Below are 21,847 nucleotides of genomic sequence, written 5' to 3' on the forward strand. Positions count from 1 at the left end.
AAAAGAAAGATTAAAAAATACAAAGGTAAGTTGTGCAAATTATTTGAACAGTATAATTCTGCTGATATTATTTCAGAAGGGTAGACAAGAGAATATAGAAACATAGACATAGAAGATAATATCAATGTATATCGTTATATTAAAATATTTTTAATTAATAAACATATATTACTCAAGTTCGTCTTTATCCTTACCTATTATTTTTAACCGTTCTATTTATTAGTTAATTTTTGATTATTACACACCAAATTATTTAATTTCAGCAAATTGTTTGTAGTGTGTTCCAGATATGAATGTACTGTATAGGTATCCTATAGATTTTAAGAGATAAAAAAATTGCTAAATATGAAAAAAATTGTATCTATATCTATAGTTTATAGGATATTGATACAGTGCATCCTTATACAGGACACCCAGTAGATACAGAGTTGAGGGTTGGAATCTTTGGTGTTACAACAGCAAATTAAAACACTAATTCACCACAATATACCAAAACACTTTACTTTTGAACTGGACGCTTGTTTGATTAATCATCTTAGCGTCATCAGCAGATGATTAAAACTTAAATTTTGACCATCTGCTGATGATTTTTTTTTAGAATTTAGAATTTAGAATGAGTGGGAGGGGGGTTAATCACTTCGACCTTACAGATCCATTGTGTCCCCCTTTCTTGAATCATAACTCATCATACAGTCCCAGGGCTTTGACAAAAGCCAGTATCTGGGACGGTTTTATAGAGGGTAGTTCTCCATCTCCAATATCAGTAGTACCAAAATTCATGGCACGAATGGTTGTCGTCTCTTGGGAGGCTTACTTTTGAACTGGACGCTTGTTTGGTTAATCATCTTAGCGTCATCAGCAGATGATTAAAACTTAAATTTTGACCATCTGCTGATGATGCTAGCATGGTTAGCGAAACGCGCGTCCTGTGCAAAAGTGAAGTGTTTTGGTGTATTGTGGCAAATTAGTGTTTTATTTTGCCTCTGTAGATAATAAAAAAATATGAAAAACATGAAAAGCATAAATATAAAATATTAAAAACATGAATATCATAGAATTGGAATATTATTTTTAAATACATTCTTTTACGAACATATAATTCACGTTCATAGAATATATCTTGGAATGTGAAACGCACTTCTATATCACTTGAATAGGGTGGAACGTAATATCTGCTATTCATGTGCCATACACATACATGTATATGTTCCCAATGAAAAAAAGGAATGTGAATAAAACATTGTTGTTCTCCAAAGTCACTTGCTTCGCATATGAAAAGAATGTAAATGTGCTATCTGGGAATGAAGTAAAAAAATAGTGTCGTTTAAAAATCAAAAGTTGTAGTTATTTCTGGTGAAATAGGAAGTGAATTAATCCTTATTTATGACATATGGACATAAATTAGGACTAATTGACGTACCTATTCAATAATAATTGTTTTCGTTCGTCAGGGAAGCATACCAAATATCGTTTTCTTATCTGAAAAAATAAAAAAGTTTTAGGTTTCAAAAACACCCGGTATGTTTCTGAACATTTAGTGATAATGATTAATACCGTATGATCGAAAAAAAATCGGCGTCGGCGATGGTTATGAAATGAAGATCACTGTCATTTCACGCGTAAATTTATATGGGAAATGTCATCGATCGTCATTTCCATATTCCATTCCACCATCATACGGTATTAGTGAAGTTATTGATTTTCCAATTGAAATTTATTCTAATTTACTAATAATATTAATAACTATTTTCTTTTTGATTAGTTCAGTTTTGCGCAGCGACATTATCGTAACTAATGAGGAACTCCGAGGTGGGCCCAAAGTGACCAATTTAAAATTTTTAGGGATTTGTAGGACAAGAGTTCATGCAATGCACGCACAGTGGCGGATACAGAGGGGGGGCCCATGGGCCCCCCCCCTAATCTGTAAATTGGGTTAAATATTAGGCTTTTGGATTAAAAATGGCGCCCTAAAAGGCATAGTTTGCATTATTTTTTATTTGGGCCCCCCCTAAAATAAATTTCTGTATCCGCCCCTGTGCACGCAGTATACTCTAGAAAGAATGTAGGATGCAGGAAGTATAGTATATAATAATATACTTCCATATTATATTATATATTATTTTGCAGTGGCGAAATATATAGGTACCCATATAGGATTTTTTGGAGAGATGAATCCGCCACATAGGTATAGACATTTTTAGGAAGTATATAGTTGGAATAAAACACAGTATATGGTTTATAGACAATGGTTATATATATATTCAATACGCCTTACAAATGTATAATCCCATTGTATTACATAGTTATAAAAAGCCGTTAGAAGCTCGATAAGTTTTAATGTTATGATAATATACTGATATTTTTCACGCGTATAAAAACATTTTCACATTACTGAATCTTCAAATTAAAACGCACAACTAACAGATTCAAAGTATTACATTATGATTTTTTATATGGTGTAGTATAATTTATAGTCAATATTATTGCTGATATCCTAAAATATTTTAGTCAGATACTGGTAAATTGTGCATTTTATATTTGACTTTTGTAACTGACTATATTAGTCTAAATTCACAAATATATACTTTCAAATATATTGAAGAATTGTCTTGTCGATATAACTGTCCGCCAGCTTTTATCATAGGTACTCTAGTAGGAAAATATATACTTAAATATAGTCTTTTACAATATTAAAAATTGTGTATTAACAGCATCGTAGCATTTTTGGTAAAATTTCATATATGGCACACGATTCATTAAACGGAGCGATGACCAAAATACACAATTTTAGATATATACGGTTTTGTAAAACAATCTCTATAAAATACAAAAATCAGAAACAAAAAGTTTGGATACTTAATTCTGAAATTAATTCTTTCATCACTAGATCATTGATTTTTTATACAAAAAGTAGCTGTTTAAAAATATTTTGAGGTAGTTATTAAGGCCTAAAAATTTTTTATAATAGTTAAAAATTCAATTTTGACGCTATTTATAAAAGGTTCTTTATTGTGTTATATTCCAATATACATATAGATTCTGTGATGAAAGATTAAAATAAATTTAATACTCAATGATACTTTTAATATAAATTTTAATTACATTTTCATAATAGAATAAGTAGTAATAATAATAATGATAATAAATTCGATCGGGTGCGAGACGACAGCTTTTTGTACTCATTCAGTAATCACCCGGTGACTTGTAAACTTTACAGTAAGTAAACCTTCCTATGCAAGTATAACGTGCTTCCAAAATTGATATTAGTTTTTGATGCATGTGTTTGTAATATTGACATAAGATTTTCGTTTTTTTTATATTTATATCAGTCGCATGTTATTCGAGCAAATAAAAATTTACCTCTATCAAAAATCCTGAGTTCAATAACAAAACATTACAATATAACAATGGTTTATTCTAATCCCTGCTAAAGTAGTGCTGCTTCTAACTAATTCCAAGGAGCGGCAATGCAGAGAAGAGAACAAATCCCCTGCTGTCTCGCCCCGTCTCTACTACAGTACACTATAAACATACATAAAACCTTTCTTATTTCTTCAACACTTTCCAATAATATGGTATAAAATTTGAATGGATTTTTTGATACTGCTGGCTTTCAATACTGTTTTTCATAATTATATAACAATAATACTATTTTCTAGGTTAGGTATACTTTCAGAATAAATTTTCTAATGTTTTCCATCAGCAATATCAAAAATCCGATTTCTGGTTATTCAACAAAAACATTTTTAGAACTACTAAATTACTCAAAACTACCACGTGGTAATATTAATTGAAAACAGGTGGGAGCATCTTAGCGGCTATAAAAAAGCTATCTTATATTTAAACTTGCCGCCAAAAGACGGACCTCACACAACTACAACACCAATGATTATTAAGATTAAATATTAATAATGGGAGTATAAACACATTAATAAAAATTTGTACTTGGATAGGAGAAATTTGGTGAAAAACAGAACAATGGTATTATTAAGGAAATGACGACGGAGAATAAAATGTTTTGTGTTGTTGGTTAAATCTATGAATAGTGTATTGGCAACGTTGTGAGAGGTATTTTTTGTTGTATTCCAGTCTTTGATTATTTGTGCGTAACACTATAGATACGAGTTCCATTAACAATTTGTTAGGCTTTGGCTAATTCTAGTATAATAAATTAACTATTTTATATGTAAATTTATTTATTGTAAAATTATCTTTTTTACGCAACGGGTACAAAAAATGTATTTTTAGTTATATTATTAACCTTTTTTAAATATTTCGAAGCGAAAAACCTATGATATATGTAATTAAGGTATATATTGAAAATTATAACATATTCAGGTCGGTGCGAATGTGCAACACTTTTTATTTTTGGATTAATAAAATTATAGGGAGGACAGCTACTTAATATATCTTTATTCCTGATAAATGTAATAAAGATGAATCGATGCTGTTTTCTAGAATAAAGATAAACGGAAATGGTAAACCATGTGTTACAAGAGAGTCTATATCAATTAATTTCATGTTAGAAATAGAATAGCAGTTTAAAACCTTTACTAATAAAGATATGACCACCCATACACGCAAGGGATTTTTAAAAGATTTGTTCCGCCGCGATCTTTACCTCTCATTAATATCTGTGCGTTAGTGGACTATCGCGGAGAAATATCAGATATGTGGCAGTCCCGATTATTGTGAGTTCTAACCTGATGAAAGATCAGATATGGGCGTTTGGGAATACCAAAATATGTGTAATCTGAACGATCGTGTCGGCCGATACGGAATGTCATATTTGGACTGCGGAACCATCGCTTAAAAAGCCCTTGCGTGTATGGGTGGTTAATGCAAATGAGCAGCTAAAAAGAGTTTAGTGCTGCTTGTCAAATGATGTCAATGATGTGTATGGTCAATTGCTAGATGATAATAAATATGATTCTTCTATTTGTGATGCATCTTAAACTACATTTGACCAACTTTGGAGGTTTGGATAGTAAGTTAAAAACCTTGTCAGCTCTTAAAAAAATATTACATCACCGATTTCGATCTTTATTCACAACTGATTACAAATATGAATCGAAGTATTAATATAGATAATAGAATCCTAAAAATGAATTTATAACCATCGGAACATACCTACAGAATTCGAGATATCAAACATATTCGTCATTCATGCACCATACAATGTACCGTACATATATGTATAAATCATTGTTCTGTGAATCACACACGCAAAAGCAAAACAAGAAATGCCTGACAATCACGAGATAAACCCCTTAACTAATATTATCATTACAAATATAAAACCGACGTTATCAAATCCCTACCTACTTAAGCAACTTATGATCTACTAATTATAACGATTACCGTATAAATACTAGGAAAATGGTATACAATTAAATTTTGTCAGTACAAAAATTTACGAATAATCTACCTTTACATTTACGACGTCATACTTTATACATTGTTTTATCACGTTGGATTTATTAATAATGCGCATGGGTGTATTTTGCAGTTATCACGAGATTAATTTCGTCTGATTATAGTGAATTTTTGAGCCAATGAGTTAAATGCCAGTAAAAACTTTTAAAAATCTTATTCTTATGCTTAATATCTAATAAGTATAAAAATATATATCACAAGTTCCATTTTTTACTTGTTGGATTATGCCAATTATACACGTTAATATTAAAATTTAGCAATTTAATAATATATTTATATTACTACTCCTTTAGGGTCTCCAAAATGCAGTTAGCCAAAGTGCTTTTTATACTTATTTTATATAAATCTAATGTTTTTTATAACGAAGAAAAAATATTGATCCGAGATCCATGATATAAAATTTCTAGAAAAAACTATCTGAAATTTAGTCAGTTTAACTCAATTTTGAAATATAAACGCATAAAAAATAATACTTCCATATCACAGTTTGTTTTTTATTCTCAAATTCACTGACGAATTAAACTTTGGCAATGCATTTCATAGAGTAAATCGACCGAGGTTAGAGGTTTTGCATAAATCTCGTGTTTGACAGGACGTAGTTATACAAAAATATATGGCGAAATAGCTTTAATTAACTCTACTTAATACATTATAAAGCTACTACAAAGTGATGCATATATGAATTTAAACCTTACCCTGCTTTTGCCATTGAGTATGGTGCCTTAAAAACCACCTTTCAAGTATGAAATTTTTCATAAATTTACATTAAGTACAGTTACTTAGAAACCTCAAGATTGCATACCAATAGCCTTATAAAAGTGAATGAGCACGGCTAAGCGAGAAATGTGATTTGTTATAAAATAAATACTTTTATTACTTTCCCATAAATATTACAGACAAATTATAAATATACTCTCTCGCTCGTGCTGATTTTTCGATTACTTCTCGTTTTTTATATTAGCAGTTAGCATTATTTGGTCCTCGCACCAGCTTTGGTGCCCAAGTCACTTTTTTGCGAAGTACACAATAATACTTGCACAAAACATGTAGAAGGCAAAATAATCTAGTAAGATCTTATGCACCATAAACTGTACCGATAAATAAAGTTAAAAAAACAAGACTTTTTGCAATACATAATTTCAGAAATGAATATTAACTTTTATTTTTTTTGAAAACATTTAATTAAACCTACATTAGATTGTTTTTATGTTGTAACTACCGATATTAATTATATGAACGTTTTATCAAGATAAACAATTTTCCCAGTATAAAAATTCGACAAGTAAATATGTACATTTTTCATTATTACTTATTTAGACCGATAATTTACATTATGTAGGCCGCGATTACTCTCTAAAGTAGCCGATCTATTTTAGATATTTTCAACTACGATATTTCCCTTACCATAAACAGTTAGCCTGAAAACTAATGAGACCTATACTGTTAGAGTAAAAAATATTTTTTTTTCTCAAAACTATCTGAAATAATTTACTGACTAAAGGTTATATCAATCTATTATATTTAAAAGATTCTTTATACAAATTAACCTTATTAATTAAGTTAATAACTGTATTAGAATATATTTTTCATCGGAAAATTTCACGCACCGAAAAAAAAGTCCTTAAGTTTTCAGGCTCACTTTTTAGAACCATCATAATAATACGAGTGAAATATTTAAGCTAGCCAAGCAGACAGCGTTGATACATGCACTATACGATATATAAAATCTACTTGCAAAATGACAGCAATCCTAATATATATTCTGCATGCATACCAACAAATTTGACAACACATGGACTAATATATCATTAAGAGAACTAACTAAACAATATTAGATCAGCATAGGTAAGTTAATTTATCCAATTACATTTTAAAGTAATCAAAAGTGGTGCTTTTGAAAAATTATTATTAAAAATTTGCCTGTAATATAATATTAAATACATTTTAACACACGGTTAAACAAACTCTTCTAAATAATCGATCAAATCGTAGAAATTAAGCCTTCAGTTGAAATAAGGGTTGTATTTTTGTAAGATGCGTATAGAATTTTGTGGCTGTGTGTTTTTATATTTTATACAATTCTTTATTTATTAACTTTTGTAATACGCCATAATTTTTATTTAATTACTAAATTATACAATAAGATAGAAGGAAATAATAAAACTTAAGTATAGTTGAGTTATATTCAATTAATTATATTATAGTTTAATATATTTTTTTCTGTATTGGTTGTTCCATTATACACTCAGAGGCACCTTAAAATTTTTAGGTATTTTAAGTTTTATATAGTGTTCTAGTGGATCGATTTTGATGATTTTTTAAGGAATTTGTAGCTAAATTATTTGACTTTCTAGTACCTCTTTCTAAATTAAAAATTAAAGTTTCCATCTGTAAATTATACGAGGGAAAACAAAATGATGATATTTTGGTGACAGTTTGAAAAACCCTGTGGAGTACGTTAACAAAGCAAGAAATTTAAAAATTATTTTATCATCCAGGTGTAGACTTTTTAACGAGAGTTTGCAAAAAAATAAACTCTATATTATAAGTGTGCTTTTGAGGACCCAAAATCTATACTGAAATTGTAAATCGTTAATGTCTTATTCAAAAGCGAATATCTCGAATAAAAATAAAGTTATTGAGATGAATCAAAAAATAAACTATCGAGAAAGGAAAATTTAAATTCCTTGCTTTCTTCACATATTCCACAGGATGTTTCAAACTTTCACCAAAATATCAACATTTTGTTTTCCCTCGTATAATTCCCAAATAGAAATTTTCATTTTTAATTTAGAAAGAGACACTAAAAAGTCAAATAATTTAGCTACAAATTGTTATTGCTTAAAATATCATCAAAATCGGCCCACTAGAACAAAATTTATTAAACTTTAAAATACATCAAAATTTTAAGGTGCCCGTTCTTCGTGCCGGTGAGTGAAAGAATATAATTCTTAAAAGAAATATATTTTTGTCACAAACCTTTAAAAGGCTGTTAAATATATAATAATAATGTTGTGGTTAAGATCCAAAACACTTTAAGTACGTGATGCTTAAATTGACACAAAAATCTGTGTATGTTCTAATGATAGAAGGAAATATAATGTAACAAATTAATTGCTGAATTGCAATTTATATACTATTAATTTGTTATAACTTTCTTATATGTGTGATGACCAATTATTATTTAATAAATATTAATATATGTCAAATCCTTTATAACACGGTTTGCAACTGCACTCGACAAAAGCAATATCGTTATATATTAAAGGTTTAACTTACCAATACGGACCTAAAGTAATATAACATTTGAATAACAAAAATTATGCTAATAAACGAAGATAGGAATTATTTTACCTTCAACGATTCATTAAAATGTATCTTCATAAAATTTGTTAAAATAATAAACGGTTTGTACTTTGAAGCATTTTTCTAGACTTGCCACTTTTACTAGTCATCCGAAAATTTAGTAGATCTTTTATTTTACTAAGTTTCAATTAGAGCGCACATCTTGAATGATAATTATTTATTGCTCTCGTGTTTTATTGCAAGTTTTTTATTTCTTTTCTAATATATTTTCGGATATACTATTATAAAAACTTCCGAATGAAGTTTGAATCTTCTGAGGTATAAACTTTCTAGTGGCTACTGAGAGATTTTGTACGTCCGTTTCTAAAAGGCTCAAGAGTGTAGCAATTTTGTGAGACATATACGGTGTTTAAAACTGATATATAGTTGCAGAGTTTTGACGAAAACGTATCTTGTCTAAGTACGTCAAGTACTTGAAACATTACTAGTACATGCAGATATCAGAGAGAAACGAAACTTGAGCTTCATCGTTCGAAATTCCCAAAATAAATAGATAACTTCAAGTAATGGTAATTTAGGGATCAAACAATATCTACATGGTGGAATATTGAAAATATTAGCTCATTTAAATACTTTTTTTGCTTTCTTACAGCATCAAGTTGTATAATTTATACATCAATATAAAATGCATTGAAATTAGTGATTGAAATCTTATTATGTCATGAGGGAAGAAATTATTGGACTGCGCATCCAGTTACACCAATGAAACACTCAACAGTCGTACTAAATACAGTTTTAAGAACAGGACATACGATTACATTTGGCTACTGGGACACGGGAACATGTTATGGACTTTTTGAGGAATATGACAGAAAATATATAATATTTTGTTTCAGAAAAAATCCAAATATAAATCATATGTTAAAGTAAGATATTTATTAACTTCCCCAAAGAAGAATTAGGAAAATGGAACGCCACTTCATTTACACATGAATCACATTTGAAAAATCACTTTTAAAACAGACATGGAGTTTTTGAAGTTTGAAACTAAAATCAAGTCACATATTTTCAAAATGAAGCCTGCCTATATACAGGGTGTTTAATAAATATGGGTCATCTCTCGTGGTCCTACATAAAAATAAGATTTATTTTCCATATCACCATAGGTCCGATTCTGCTTTGTTTCGCAGCTACAGGGTGTTAGTCTTAATATTTTTTCGATTTATTATAATTTTCTTCGATCACTTTTTTCAAACTTTTACTTTTATTTTGTACAAGCAATTCGAATGAAATTTTGAGGGTAAAAGTTACTATAACTGCGACATATATTAATGCTAAAAAAGTGTCGATATATTTACTAGGGATGTGCATATGGGTTATCACTGGAATATTTTTCTAAAAAAAGCATGCACGCCACTAACTTTGTTCTCTCTTGTTAGAGAAATAGTGTAAGCCGTTTAATGTCGATTAAAAGTTGTCTCTTGATATTTTATCGATTTCGGCCTCCTTAATGAGATAAACGCAATTTACTAATTTGCATCATTACAATCATTAACTTGCTTAAGTTTTAAATAAGTACTCTGATTTCTCATCAAAAAATATGAAAAAAAGTTGCTATAAACACGGGTATAGAAATGCATAGGTTTAAAGTTACAGGATGTCAAACTTTTTAAAATTAGGTCTTTTAACCTAGATAATATCTTCTAACCTTTAGGTAATTATCGTAAATAACATTACATTTTTATTTGAATTTGCTGTAGGTTGGACTAATAGTAATAATAACTAATAGTAATACTATTTAATGATAAATTAGATAAAATAAATAATTTATTAATTTTATTTTGATTTTAGTTTTATTAATTGTGATAAATGTTAATAAAATTGCATTTATCTCATCAAGGAGATCGAAATCGACAAAATATCAAGATATAACTTTTAATTGGCGTTAAACGGCCTATACAATGTTGCTATCAAAAGAAAAAAAAACAATGGCGCACATATTTTCGAAAAATATTAGAGTGATAACCCATATGCACGTCCCTGACGAATCTGTAGACACTTTTTTAGCATTAAAATATGTAGCACTTATAGTAGCTTTTACCGTCAAAATTTAATTCGAACCACTAAAAGTACTTGGAAGAAAATTATAATACATAAATCGAAAAAAAAAGAAGACTTTAACCCCCTGTAGCAACGAAACAAAGCAGAATCGGACCTATGATGAAATCTTATTTTAGGTGAGGTATCTCCCCATCAGAGATGGCATATGGTTTTTGAAACACCCTGTATATGTTTTTCTTTGATGACGGTGACGTAGTAAATATTAGAATTTTTTCGCATTTTTAAGCAAATGCATCTCCTACCAATGTTGGAAAAACTTATTTTGTGTTTTTCAAAGTTGTACAAACTTATTAGAAGCTTTTTTCACGCTTTTTTCCAACTCCAACTAAATAATAATTTTACATTAAAACATATTGACGGAATTTATAAGAGTATTATGAAGTGACGTTTTCCGTTTTCCTTTTAATTTAGGGCACTTTGCTGTTTTAATTTCCTAAAAACTAGTACTTAAATCATATTTTAACTAAATATAAAAACTTAAAAACGGACCTCTGGTAAAAACTTCATTAAGTTCCTTTGTCAATTACGTAAATCGTTTACAAAAAAATATTTAGATTAACCACCAAGTTCCAGTGTTTACTTATGTCTAAATCTACATTATCAAAATCTTAAATTTACCGAAGTATAAGCTATAAACTTACTCTATTTAAATCCGATACATTGTCATTTATTTCTAAAAATGTATATTACCGAAAGAGATTGCTTGAATTCTTAGAAAATGATTCTCGTACGTACACAACCATTTAAGCAATTATTAGTTACTTATGGTACATGCAGTAATATCGACTTTAATCTTAAAATATAGCTATATCATCACAATAGTTGCTTCACATGTCACGTTTAGAGGACTTAAAATGAATACCTACTAAAAACTAACAAATATATAATTGTAATAAACAAATAACATAACGATTTCATAGTAAACAAATAACTAAGGAGTAAAGAAATTGCCTTTATAAATATATTTCCAATTAAGTGGATATACATAACGTATGGGCAAGTATTCTACCTTTACGGTATTTTCTAAACATCAAAAATAAATGTGGCTAAAAAGGTAACAAAGTAACAAATAAACTAAAGCTAAATTTTCATGTTAATTAAGAAAATTAACGAGTCCTAGTCAATTGCAATTGACAGAACTCATTTAGGCGCAATCCAGCCAATTCTCTCCATAGCAAGCCAAGATCTAAGTCCATGGAATTAGACGAACAGTCATAACTAGTGGCCGGTGGTGATTCGCTGCTCCTAGTAGGAGTATAGGTATTTCTCGGCGGCGTTATTGCCTTTCCCGGGGCATTGTTATAGTTGTTATTATTATAGCCAAATAAATTAACGGACTGATTCGGAGGACTTATGAGTCCAGAACTTATGTTTGACTGAGATGGACCTGGTGGAGCTAACGGCGAGTGCGGCTTAATTCCGCGGGAAACCGCATGCTATGGCCACAGAATCGACGACTGTGACATATGGCGGGTAAAGCAGAAACTCAGCGGCTTTACAAAGTGGGTGTCCAATGTACGGCAATGTGGACACGGAACCATGTGACTATAGTCACTGAAGAAGTTTAGACGTTGGGATGGATGAAGCACGGGCTTGTAGCATGAATTACACTGAAAAAGAAACATAATAATTAATAATAAAATTAAGTTCATAGATATTTTCAATATAAGTAAAAATAGTAGATTAATTTAAGTATAAGAAAATCTAATACTTTTTATTATGTTATTTGTATATATACTGGGTGTACTTTTAAATTGAAACTGAATAGGAAACAATGCAGATATGTTTAAACAAACATACACGAGAGAGCTGAAGAAAATAAGATGACGAATAAAAGGGATCTGGATAATTTGTGTCACGTAGAAGAGGAAAACAGGGATTGCCTATATGTTTTCAACAACGATGCACCACCCGGTATATTTAATATCATATTTATTGTTATCCAGTAAAAGTTGTAAAAAATAATTTATAGTGTTATAATAATTACTTTTTTAGTAACTTGTAGTATAACCTTGTCTATTATATCTTTGCCAATAAAGATATAGAAATATCGGATAAGGCGGCATATACCGTATGATCAAAAAAAAAACGGTGTCCAGTTAGGTTGGAAATGATCATCAGTCCCATATTATTTTACAAATAAAGTGACAGCGATCTTTTTAGATCTTATGGTATAAGATGTTATTGCATGTATCTGTTTTGGTAATTTCCTAATTAACATTCCTGGCCAAGTTTGTGGCGTTAAAATGCGTCTATCAAAAATAACATTACATGGATTGATCTAAACTTGTCTATGATTAACACATTCTTTTTTTGTATTATAAAAGGGGGAGCCTTAATTTTTATTGTATTTACAATAAAAATGACTTCATGTAATTTTTATACTTTATTCTCCAATTTTGTTTATTTCTCAATACATAACAACTAACAACACCATAACAACAAGCTACCCATAATTCTATGCTTCCAGGAAGGAGTTGTCAGCCTAGTTTTTGGCGCTATATTTAAATAATTCTTACAACTCGACCATCCTGACAATTAGAACGACCTCGTTCTATCCTAACGTTAACATAATTCTTTAGGTTACATAAGAGGTTACATAAGCAATTCATAATCAAAAAATTTAACATAAGAGACATAAGAATTCTGATCATAACACATAAGTATCGTAATACATAAGATTAATTCTAAACATAATATTTTTATGATTTCATAACATCATATCATAAGTAATTCATAAACTAATTGCATAACATAATCTTTATGACTAAACTAGAAACTAGTACATATTACTAATAAAACTAATTCAGTACATCATAACATAATTTTCATAACCAAAATCATAAATTTTTGCATTATATAATCATAATGTTTCATAAATTATCTCATGTGATTAAATTTTAAATTATTTTTCATAAGTCAAAATAAAATAAGTCAATCCAATATTATATGACTCTTTCAGGAAAATAAGTTAAGTAAAATCAATTTGGGCAGATTCAAAATATTAACATTGGTCAAGATTTTGGTCAATGGCTTTGTCAATAGTGTCAGATAATTTTAACCATAATTTCAAACTATTTGAATCAAAAAATACCTTCAAAAGGTCTTTGAGTTACCTGGAATCCTTCAATATCAGTTATTAAATATCTGTCATTTGGCAGACATTTTTTATTACATAAGGACCTTTATACTTTGGTAATAACTTTTTATTGATACCTGGAGTCACATCTACATTAGGTATCATCACATAATCACCTTTACTATAAGTTTTACCTTCTTTATGCTTTTTGTCGTAATAGTTTTTATTATATGATTGGATTTTTTCAATATTCCTATTTGCCTTATCTCTAGATCATCAGGGTTTGTTTCTTTTTCCTTAGGTGATAAAAGAAATTGTTTTAAATCGTCATTCATTAACCCTTCCTGTGGAACTCCGAATAATAGCTTCGCAGGGGTTTCTCCAGTGGTACTATAAACACTATTATGTACAGCAAATTCAACGTCATTTAAGATATTATCAGCCCATTTCTCTGGAGTTTCTGTTAATTTGGCAATCATAGGAATAATACATTTATTTAATCTTTCTACCTGACCATTTGCACGTGGAACACCAGTCGCAATTAATACATGTTTTACATTATAATTTTGAAGAAATTCTGAAAAATTCTTAGAGGTGAAGGCAGAACCTCTGTCTATGATTATTCTAAGTGGTTTACTATAATCAGCAAAATATTTCCTTAAGTATTTTATTACCTCAGTTGAATTGGTAGTTTTACATGCGTATATTTTTACAAATTTTGTAAACCCATCAATTATAGCAAAAATAAATCGATTTTTCTTTTCGCTGGTTTTTGCTAAAGGCCCGCAATGATCTAAATGTAATGTAAGGAATGGTTTATTTCCCTTAGGTATATTATGTAAAAAACCCTCTTTTTTTTCCACTTACAGGAGAATAAGTAATACATTTTAAACAGTTTTTTATATATTCATCAACTTTAGTTCTCATGTTTGGAAACCAATAGAGTTCTTTTATAGCATTAATACATTTATCAATACCTACATGTCCTAAATCATCGTGACAACTTCTAATTACATTTAATTCCATAGTGTTAGGTACATAAAATAGTAAACGTCTATTTTCTTTTTTATAAACAAGATTGTTATTGATTTCAAAATCTTTACTTTCAGTTTCTCTAATTCCTCTCTAATTTTGTTAATTTTTGAATCTTGATATTGTCTAATGCTAAGATTTGTTTCAAAAGGTGTCTCTTCTAGTACTAAAACATTTTGATAGCATCTACTTAAAGAATCAACATGTTGCATATTACTTCCACTTCTATGTTCTAAAAGTATAGTCATAATTTTGTAAAATAAACTCCATCTCATTATTTTCGGGTTAATGTCTTTCTTCTTAAGTGCTAAAGTGATACTATTACAATCTGTATAAATTTTAAATTTAATGCCTAGTATATAGACATGAAATCTTTTAATGCTATTTATTATGGCTGCTAATTCTAAAATAAAACTATGTTGCTTAGACTCTGATTCTGTGGTACGTTGGCTATAATAAAATACTGGATGGAACTTTAAATCTTTTGTTTTTGCATTAAAATACCGGAATAACCATGCGAACTAGCATCACAATGAAGCTGAGTTTCTGCTTTAGGTGAGTATAATGCTAAAACTGGTTTAGACATTAATATTTCTTTTAAATTATTAAAACTAGTAAATTGCTCAGATCCAAAATTGAATTTACTGTTTTTTTTAGTTAAATTATATAATGGGCCAGCAATGGTTGAGAAATTTGGAACAAATTTTCGAAAGTAAGAGGTCAAACCAATGAAACTTTGAACCTGTTTTACATTTTTTGGCACTGGGTAATTTTTAATTGCTAATAAATGCTCATCATTCGGACGAATTTCTTTTTCATTAATAATATATCCTAAATATTTTATCTCAGTATATAAAAAGTACATTTATCTATTCTCAAAGTCAAGCGATTTTCCACTAATAGTTTAAAAACATGCTTTAAAATTGAGATATTTTCTGGTATAGTTGTAGTTGGTATTAAAATATCATCAAAATAAATAAAAATTTTATTTAGATCAATAAGTTCTTTAAATATTTCGTGAATGTACCTCATAAATACAGAAGGAGAATTTTTAAGACCAAATGGCATCTTTAAAAAATTCGTATTGAGCTACTGGGGTTACAAACGAAGTATATTTTATCGAATCGTGTTCAATATCAACGTGATAAAAAAGCACTTTTAAGGTCCAGGGTTGTGAAATATTTTTGACCTTGTAATTGAATAATTTGATCTTCAATCAGGGGAATAGGAAAGTTATCTCTTACAGTAATTTTATTTAAAGCTCTAAAATCAGGACACAATCGATAATCATTAGTTTTCTTTTTAACTAGAACTATTGGAGAGCTGTACTCCGAAGTACTTTTTTGTATTACATTGTTTTCTAACATGTCGTTAATCAAATCTTGCACTATATTTTTTTTCATAAAAAGATAAACGTCTAGGTTTAAAATAAAACGGAGTATGATTTGAATTAACTACTATTTTCATTTTAATTTTAGATTCTATTTTTTCAGGTCGCTCAGGTTGTATATAATCTTGAACAAAAGATCAACTAATTTTTGACGATTTTTGCATCAATTTCAGAATTTATATTTAAATCAACCTCATTTTGATCAATGTAATCAATTTGTAAGATTTCATTATTTTCCTGATTTTCCAATAAATTATCATTTAATACTGATTTTATTTTGACTTTTCCAGACTCAAAAATTAAAGAAATATTTTTATTTGTCATAAAATTTCTACCTAATAGACATTTAACAGGTATAGCATCATCTGGTACTATATAAAATAAAACTTGGACATCTATGCCTTCAACATATACTTTAAACATTATTGAACCTATAACATCTAATTTAGATTTATTAACACCCTCAAAATCTACAGATGGGGCTTCTGAGATTTCAAAATTAAATGGTCTGATTATGCTATTAGTAATAATAGAAATTACACTACCTGAATCAAGAGTACCTTCGATAAATAATTGTTTACTGTCTTTTACAAGACACAAAGGCAAGGTGAATCTATCAGGGAATTTGTTCTCGACCATCAATGCTTCTTTCTCTTCAACTTCTTTCTTGGATGTAGAGGCTCTTTCTCCTTTAATCTTTGGACAGTCTCTTATTTTATGTTCCATTGAGCCACAATTGAAACACGAGTTTCTAGGCATCACCCTCACTCTAGGCATCTTTTTGCATTGCGACGCCAAATGTCCTAGCAAATTGCAATTGTAACACTTAATGGTTTTATTATTAACTTGATCTAAACTGGTAAATTTCTTCAGAGATGCTTCAATTGTCTTCTGTGGTTTTTAATTTCATTTTTTCTTTCAGGCAATCTATTTTTCCTCGCAGTAACAATTCTCTCGTATGCTATAATGTCCTGGTATAATGCATCTTCATCTATATGGAATTTGGACATGACAAAATTACTTAATTCTCTGGACCATAATCCAATAGCTATCTGCTCTTTCTCTTCTTCGAATGATAAACTTAACTCTTTGCATAATGATGCTTTGGAATGAAAATATACGCTTACATTTTCATTGACAGACTGTACCCCTCTCTTGCATTCTTTTCCATAATTCGGTTTTATTCTTGGTAAATACAAATGTTTTAATAAAAGCCATGCGGAAGGATGACCAATCTACAACTTCACTGCTTCGCCCTGAATACCAATGGCGTGCAGCACCAATCAGATTACTTTTGGCTGTTTGGAAAATAAACGCATCTGGCCAATTGTGAAGTGTTGCGGCAGTTTCCAACTGCTGTAACCATAACTTAGCTTTACTTGGCTCTTCTTCAGCACTGAATATTTCTATAGTTTTCGAGAGATCTGGCATTACGTTATAATTTCGAACTGGAGATTCTTGATTTGGCGCATGTAATGGCTGCTGCTGTTGTTTTTTGTAGCATTTGCAACATCTGAGTATTTTGTTGCAATAAGGTTGTTATCGTATTCATAAATTGATTAATATTAGCATTACTGTTTGGATTTTCTTCAGCTCTATTTTGCACAAATCTTTCAAAATCATCAGCAGAAAATTGGTGACTCTGGTTTTCGTCTTGATCTTCCATTTTATTTATTGCCGGTAATCTTCAAACTATTGTTATAACTTATCACTCTTCTTCTCTTCTTGGGGACTACGCAGATTTAACCCCACACCTGAAGTTATAAAGGGGGAGCCTTAATTTTTATTGTATTTACAATAAAAATGACTTCATGTAATTTTTATACTTTATTCTCCAATTTTGTTTATTTCTCAATACATAACAACTAACAACACCATAACAACAAGCTACCCATAATTCTATGCTTCCAGGAAGGAGTTGTCAGCCTAGTTTTTGGCGCTATATTTAAATAATTCTTACAGTATTAAGAAGTATGTACTGAGTTTATGCCGTATAAAGTATATTAAGAATTTAAGAAAATGCAGTTTAATTTGTGCCACACAAAATAATTATACAACATTTGGTTGCGGGCGTGGTTTAACCTCAGGTGATGGCTTGTTTAGCCACTGAAGCAACTAAATTATATAACAACATGCGGTTGACAGTGGTTAATATATGGGATTTACCCAACGACGCTTGGATTTGCCAATGTCGTTTTTTTTTGGAATATGCTATTTGAGATTTAGCATCCAAATTTATTAAGGGCGTAGTTCAGAAACCATAAGTCCGGGACCAAAAATGTATAGAATCATTTTTATAGAGAATTCTTCAGCTTTATTTTTGTATATAAAGTATTTTTCAGTAGACGTCATACATTCCGAGATGTAAGCAAAAAAGAGAGAGTGAAAAACCTGACATTTAACTTTCCCCCCTCTTCGAGCTCATCGTCTGTCCTCGGGGACTGTTTGACACAAATATCAGTCCAAGTCTAGAGGAAACGTTTAAAACCATTTTCAAAACTATGGGAATTTTATCCATCGATTTGGCTAATTTGACTGGGCATTTTATCAACCTTTCGGTCTGTGTTTCAGGTCTGTCCAACATTCTGGTATGGATTTCGGCACTTCGCGTTTTAGAATAAACTAGTATTTTCTTATAACAGATACGTACCGTAACAGATATATAGAAGGGACAAAAAAATATTGTTATTTTGATATTTTAGTATCGATATATATAGAGTGTTCTTTATTATCGTTTTTGTTATCGTTATGGAATGACATGCTAATATTTAAGGGGGATTCTTGGACCCGACATTCTATACCAACTTCAATAAATGTGTGTCCTAAACATATTATGATATTATCCTTTCAGATATCTCCTCTCTCTCCTCCTTCCTATTACTCTATAAGAGTATGGTGACATTATGATATTGCATTTATTGTCTCTCCATGTTGTTCTGTCTTGCGCAGCAGTACTGGCCTCGTGCAGACTGTGACCTATTATCGTCTTCATTTGGTCCACCCAACGGTTTGGAGATCTCCCTCTAGGACGTTTCCCGTTTACTTTCCCCTCCACAATTAGTTTTTCTAGGCCATTGGTGTTCCGGGATATGTGGCCAAAGTATCTTAAGTATGATTGATTTATTGATATCGACAGTTTGGATTAGTTATTATATATTATTAGTTTACGATATTCAGTTGTTCGAGTATTGAAATGTTTGTACGGTGAGCTGTGTACGGTATTCACAGCAGCCGTCTATAACACCACATTTCAAAAGCATCGATTTTAGTTTCATTGCCAACTTCAATATCCAGATCTCTGAGGCGTAAGTTGCAATGGGGAAAATTAGGGCTCTTAGTAGTCTGAGTTTGTTTCTAATTGAAATGGCTGAATCTTTCCATATTTTATTGAGTATGGTCATGGAATTACGTGCTATACACAGTCTTCTCTTGATTTCTATGTCACATCCTCCTTTGTTTGATATCAAGGAGCCGAGATATATATATATATATATATATATATATATATATATATATATATATATATTGATCTAGAACTTCGAAACCTGCTACTTCTGTTGTAATCGTGGGTTCTCGATCGATAATCATTAATTTTGTCTTTCTTTTATTTAGTTTTAACCCATATCTCTCGCTTACAACCTCTAATTTATGCATAATGGATTTAAATTCATTAGCGGAGGATGCGAGTATAAGTGTATCATCTGCGTACCTTAAATTTGTTATTTGTTTACCGCCTATAGTGATACGGCCGTCCATAACTTCCCTCATTATAGATTCGCCACATATATTGAAGAGTAAGGGATATAAAATGCATCCCTGGCGCACTCCCGCTTCCAAGTCAAATGCATCTGAAATGGTGTTATTTACTCTTACTTTTCCTCTGCTGTTCTCATACAGACTTCGGATCAGCTGGATAAGGTGTTGAGGGACCCCCATGTTTTCTAGTACAGATTGGTACAGACCAAAGTTTGCTCCACTTAATACAATCAAATGCTTTGCTGTAGTCCACGAAACACAGATGAGTCGGGATGTTAAACTCATACGCTTTCTCGATAATTTGTCGGACGTTTAATATTTGCTCTTTAGTACCTTTGTCGGGCATGAAACCTGTTTGCTCTTCAGATATTTATTTTAGAATAAAGTATTTTAGACGGCTATTGATAATGTGTAGCAGTACTTTGCTAGTGTGATTAATAAGCGCTATCGTTCTATAATTAGCGCAGTCAGTAGGGCAGCCTTTCTTGAAAAGTGGTATAAACAGTGATTCGCACCATTCTAGCGGCCATCTACCAAATTCCCATATGATAGAGCATAGTTTGTGGATGATCTCTGTACCTAGCTCACCCCATCGCCTTTATAATTTTGCCTGTAATATTATCCACACCAGGTGCCTTTGAGCTCTTTAACGATTTAATAGCCTTTTCTATCTCAGCCTTCATTATGGCTGGTTCTTTTTCTATATTAAGTGCGAGTGTATGCGAATTAGCTGGTTCAAGGTTTCTATATAGCTTCTCACAATATTGTTTCCATACTTCAGCTATACCTTCTGGATTTGTCACCGTCTCACTTTTATTATTTCTTATTATCTTAAGCTTATTATCTTATCCTTTCAGATATAGGTTGGTAAAAATTTCTGTTTATTTTTCAAAATATGTCTGATGTCTATGTTTGATACACGTCTGCCATGCATCAAAATGCATATTTTGATATACAAAAAAAAAGGTTTTATTTATTAATTTTCTTCCAGCCGATGTATACCTTTCAGCGATTTGACCCTGAAGTAAACTGATTTTATCTTTTTTAAGCAAAAACTATGGTCGGAGGAAAAAAAACCATGAGATAAAAATTGTTTAGAAATGAATGGAGATTTCGAAAATAATTTTTATTTTAAGAAGTTAGTGGTGTACCATTTTTTTCTTCAAAAATATTCAATGTGAAATCCGCATAGACGACACTGGTTGAAATACATAAAATTGTTAGTACATCAAAAGAGCTCTTTTTTGATGCATAGAAGACGTGAATCAAGTTTCATAAAGGTCGAGTAACTGATGTTGAATTTCAAATAATTGAATTTAGGGAACTATTTTCAGGTCATATATATCATAATATATTCACCCTGGAAATAATAACAATCATACTAAATACAATAAACAATACCAATTTACCAGCTAAAATAAAAATTGTTTAAAAATATAGAACAAAATTTATCAAATGAACGTGGCCAAAAATATGTCAAAATTTCAGAGAACATGTAAAACATGTATTTGAGAGAATATGTCAAACTTTCATTATTTAACGTCAAATAGGTTGATATTTGTAAACTAACTAATTAGAAATTATAATTTCCATCGATTTTCATCTAAAAATTATTCTGATTTATTAAAAATTAAATTCTAGACTACGGGGTCCCTCAAAACTGATTTTATGGTATATAGAGTGTCTAGAATGTAGAATGTTTAGAAGGGGAGTTAATCATATAGAGT

The 21,847-nt window shown here is 30.2% G+C and overlaps 1 protein-coding gene across 1 annotated transcript in view; it reads right to left on the bottom strand.

Moving 5' to 3' along the window:
- Window positions 1-11,183: 11,183 nt before the first annotated feature.
- Window positions 11,184-21,847, bottom strand: part of LOC115891258 (headcase protein) — a 169,661-nt gene continuing 158,997 nt past the window's right edge. Inside the window, exon 7 of the mRNA XM_030911686.1 lies at window positions 11,184-12,473. Within this exon, the coding sequence (XP_030767546.1) occupies window positions 12,300-12,473 (174 nt within the window). The 3' untranslated portion in view covers window positions 11,184-12,299. The remainder of the gene's footprint in view (window positions 12,474-21,847) is intronic.

Source organism: Sitophilus oryzae, unplaced genomic scaffold (genome assembly GCF_002938485.1).
Source record: "Sitophilus oryzae breed Bouriz unplaced genomic scaffold, Soryzae_2.0 scaffold_980_pilon_pilon, whole genome shotgun sequence".
NCBI classification, from domain to species: domain Eukaryota; kingdom Metazoa; phylum Arthropoda; class Insecta; order Coleoptera; family Curculionidae; genus Sitophilus; species Sitophilus oryzae.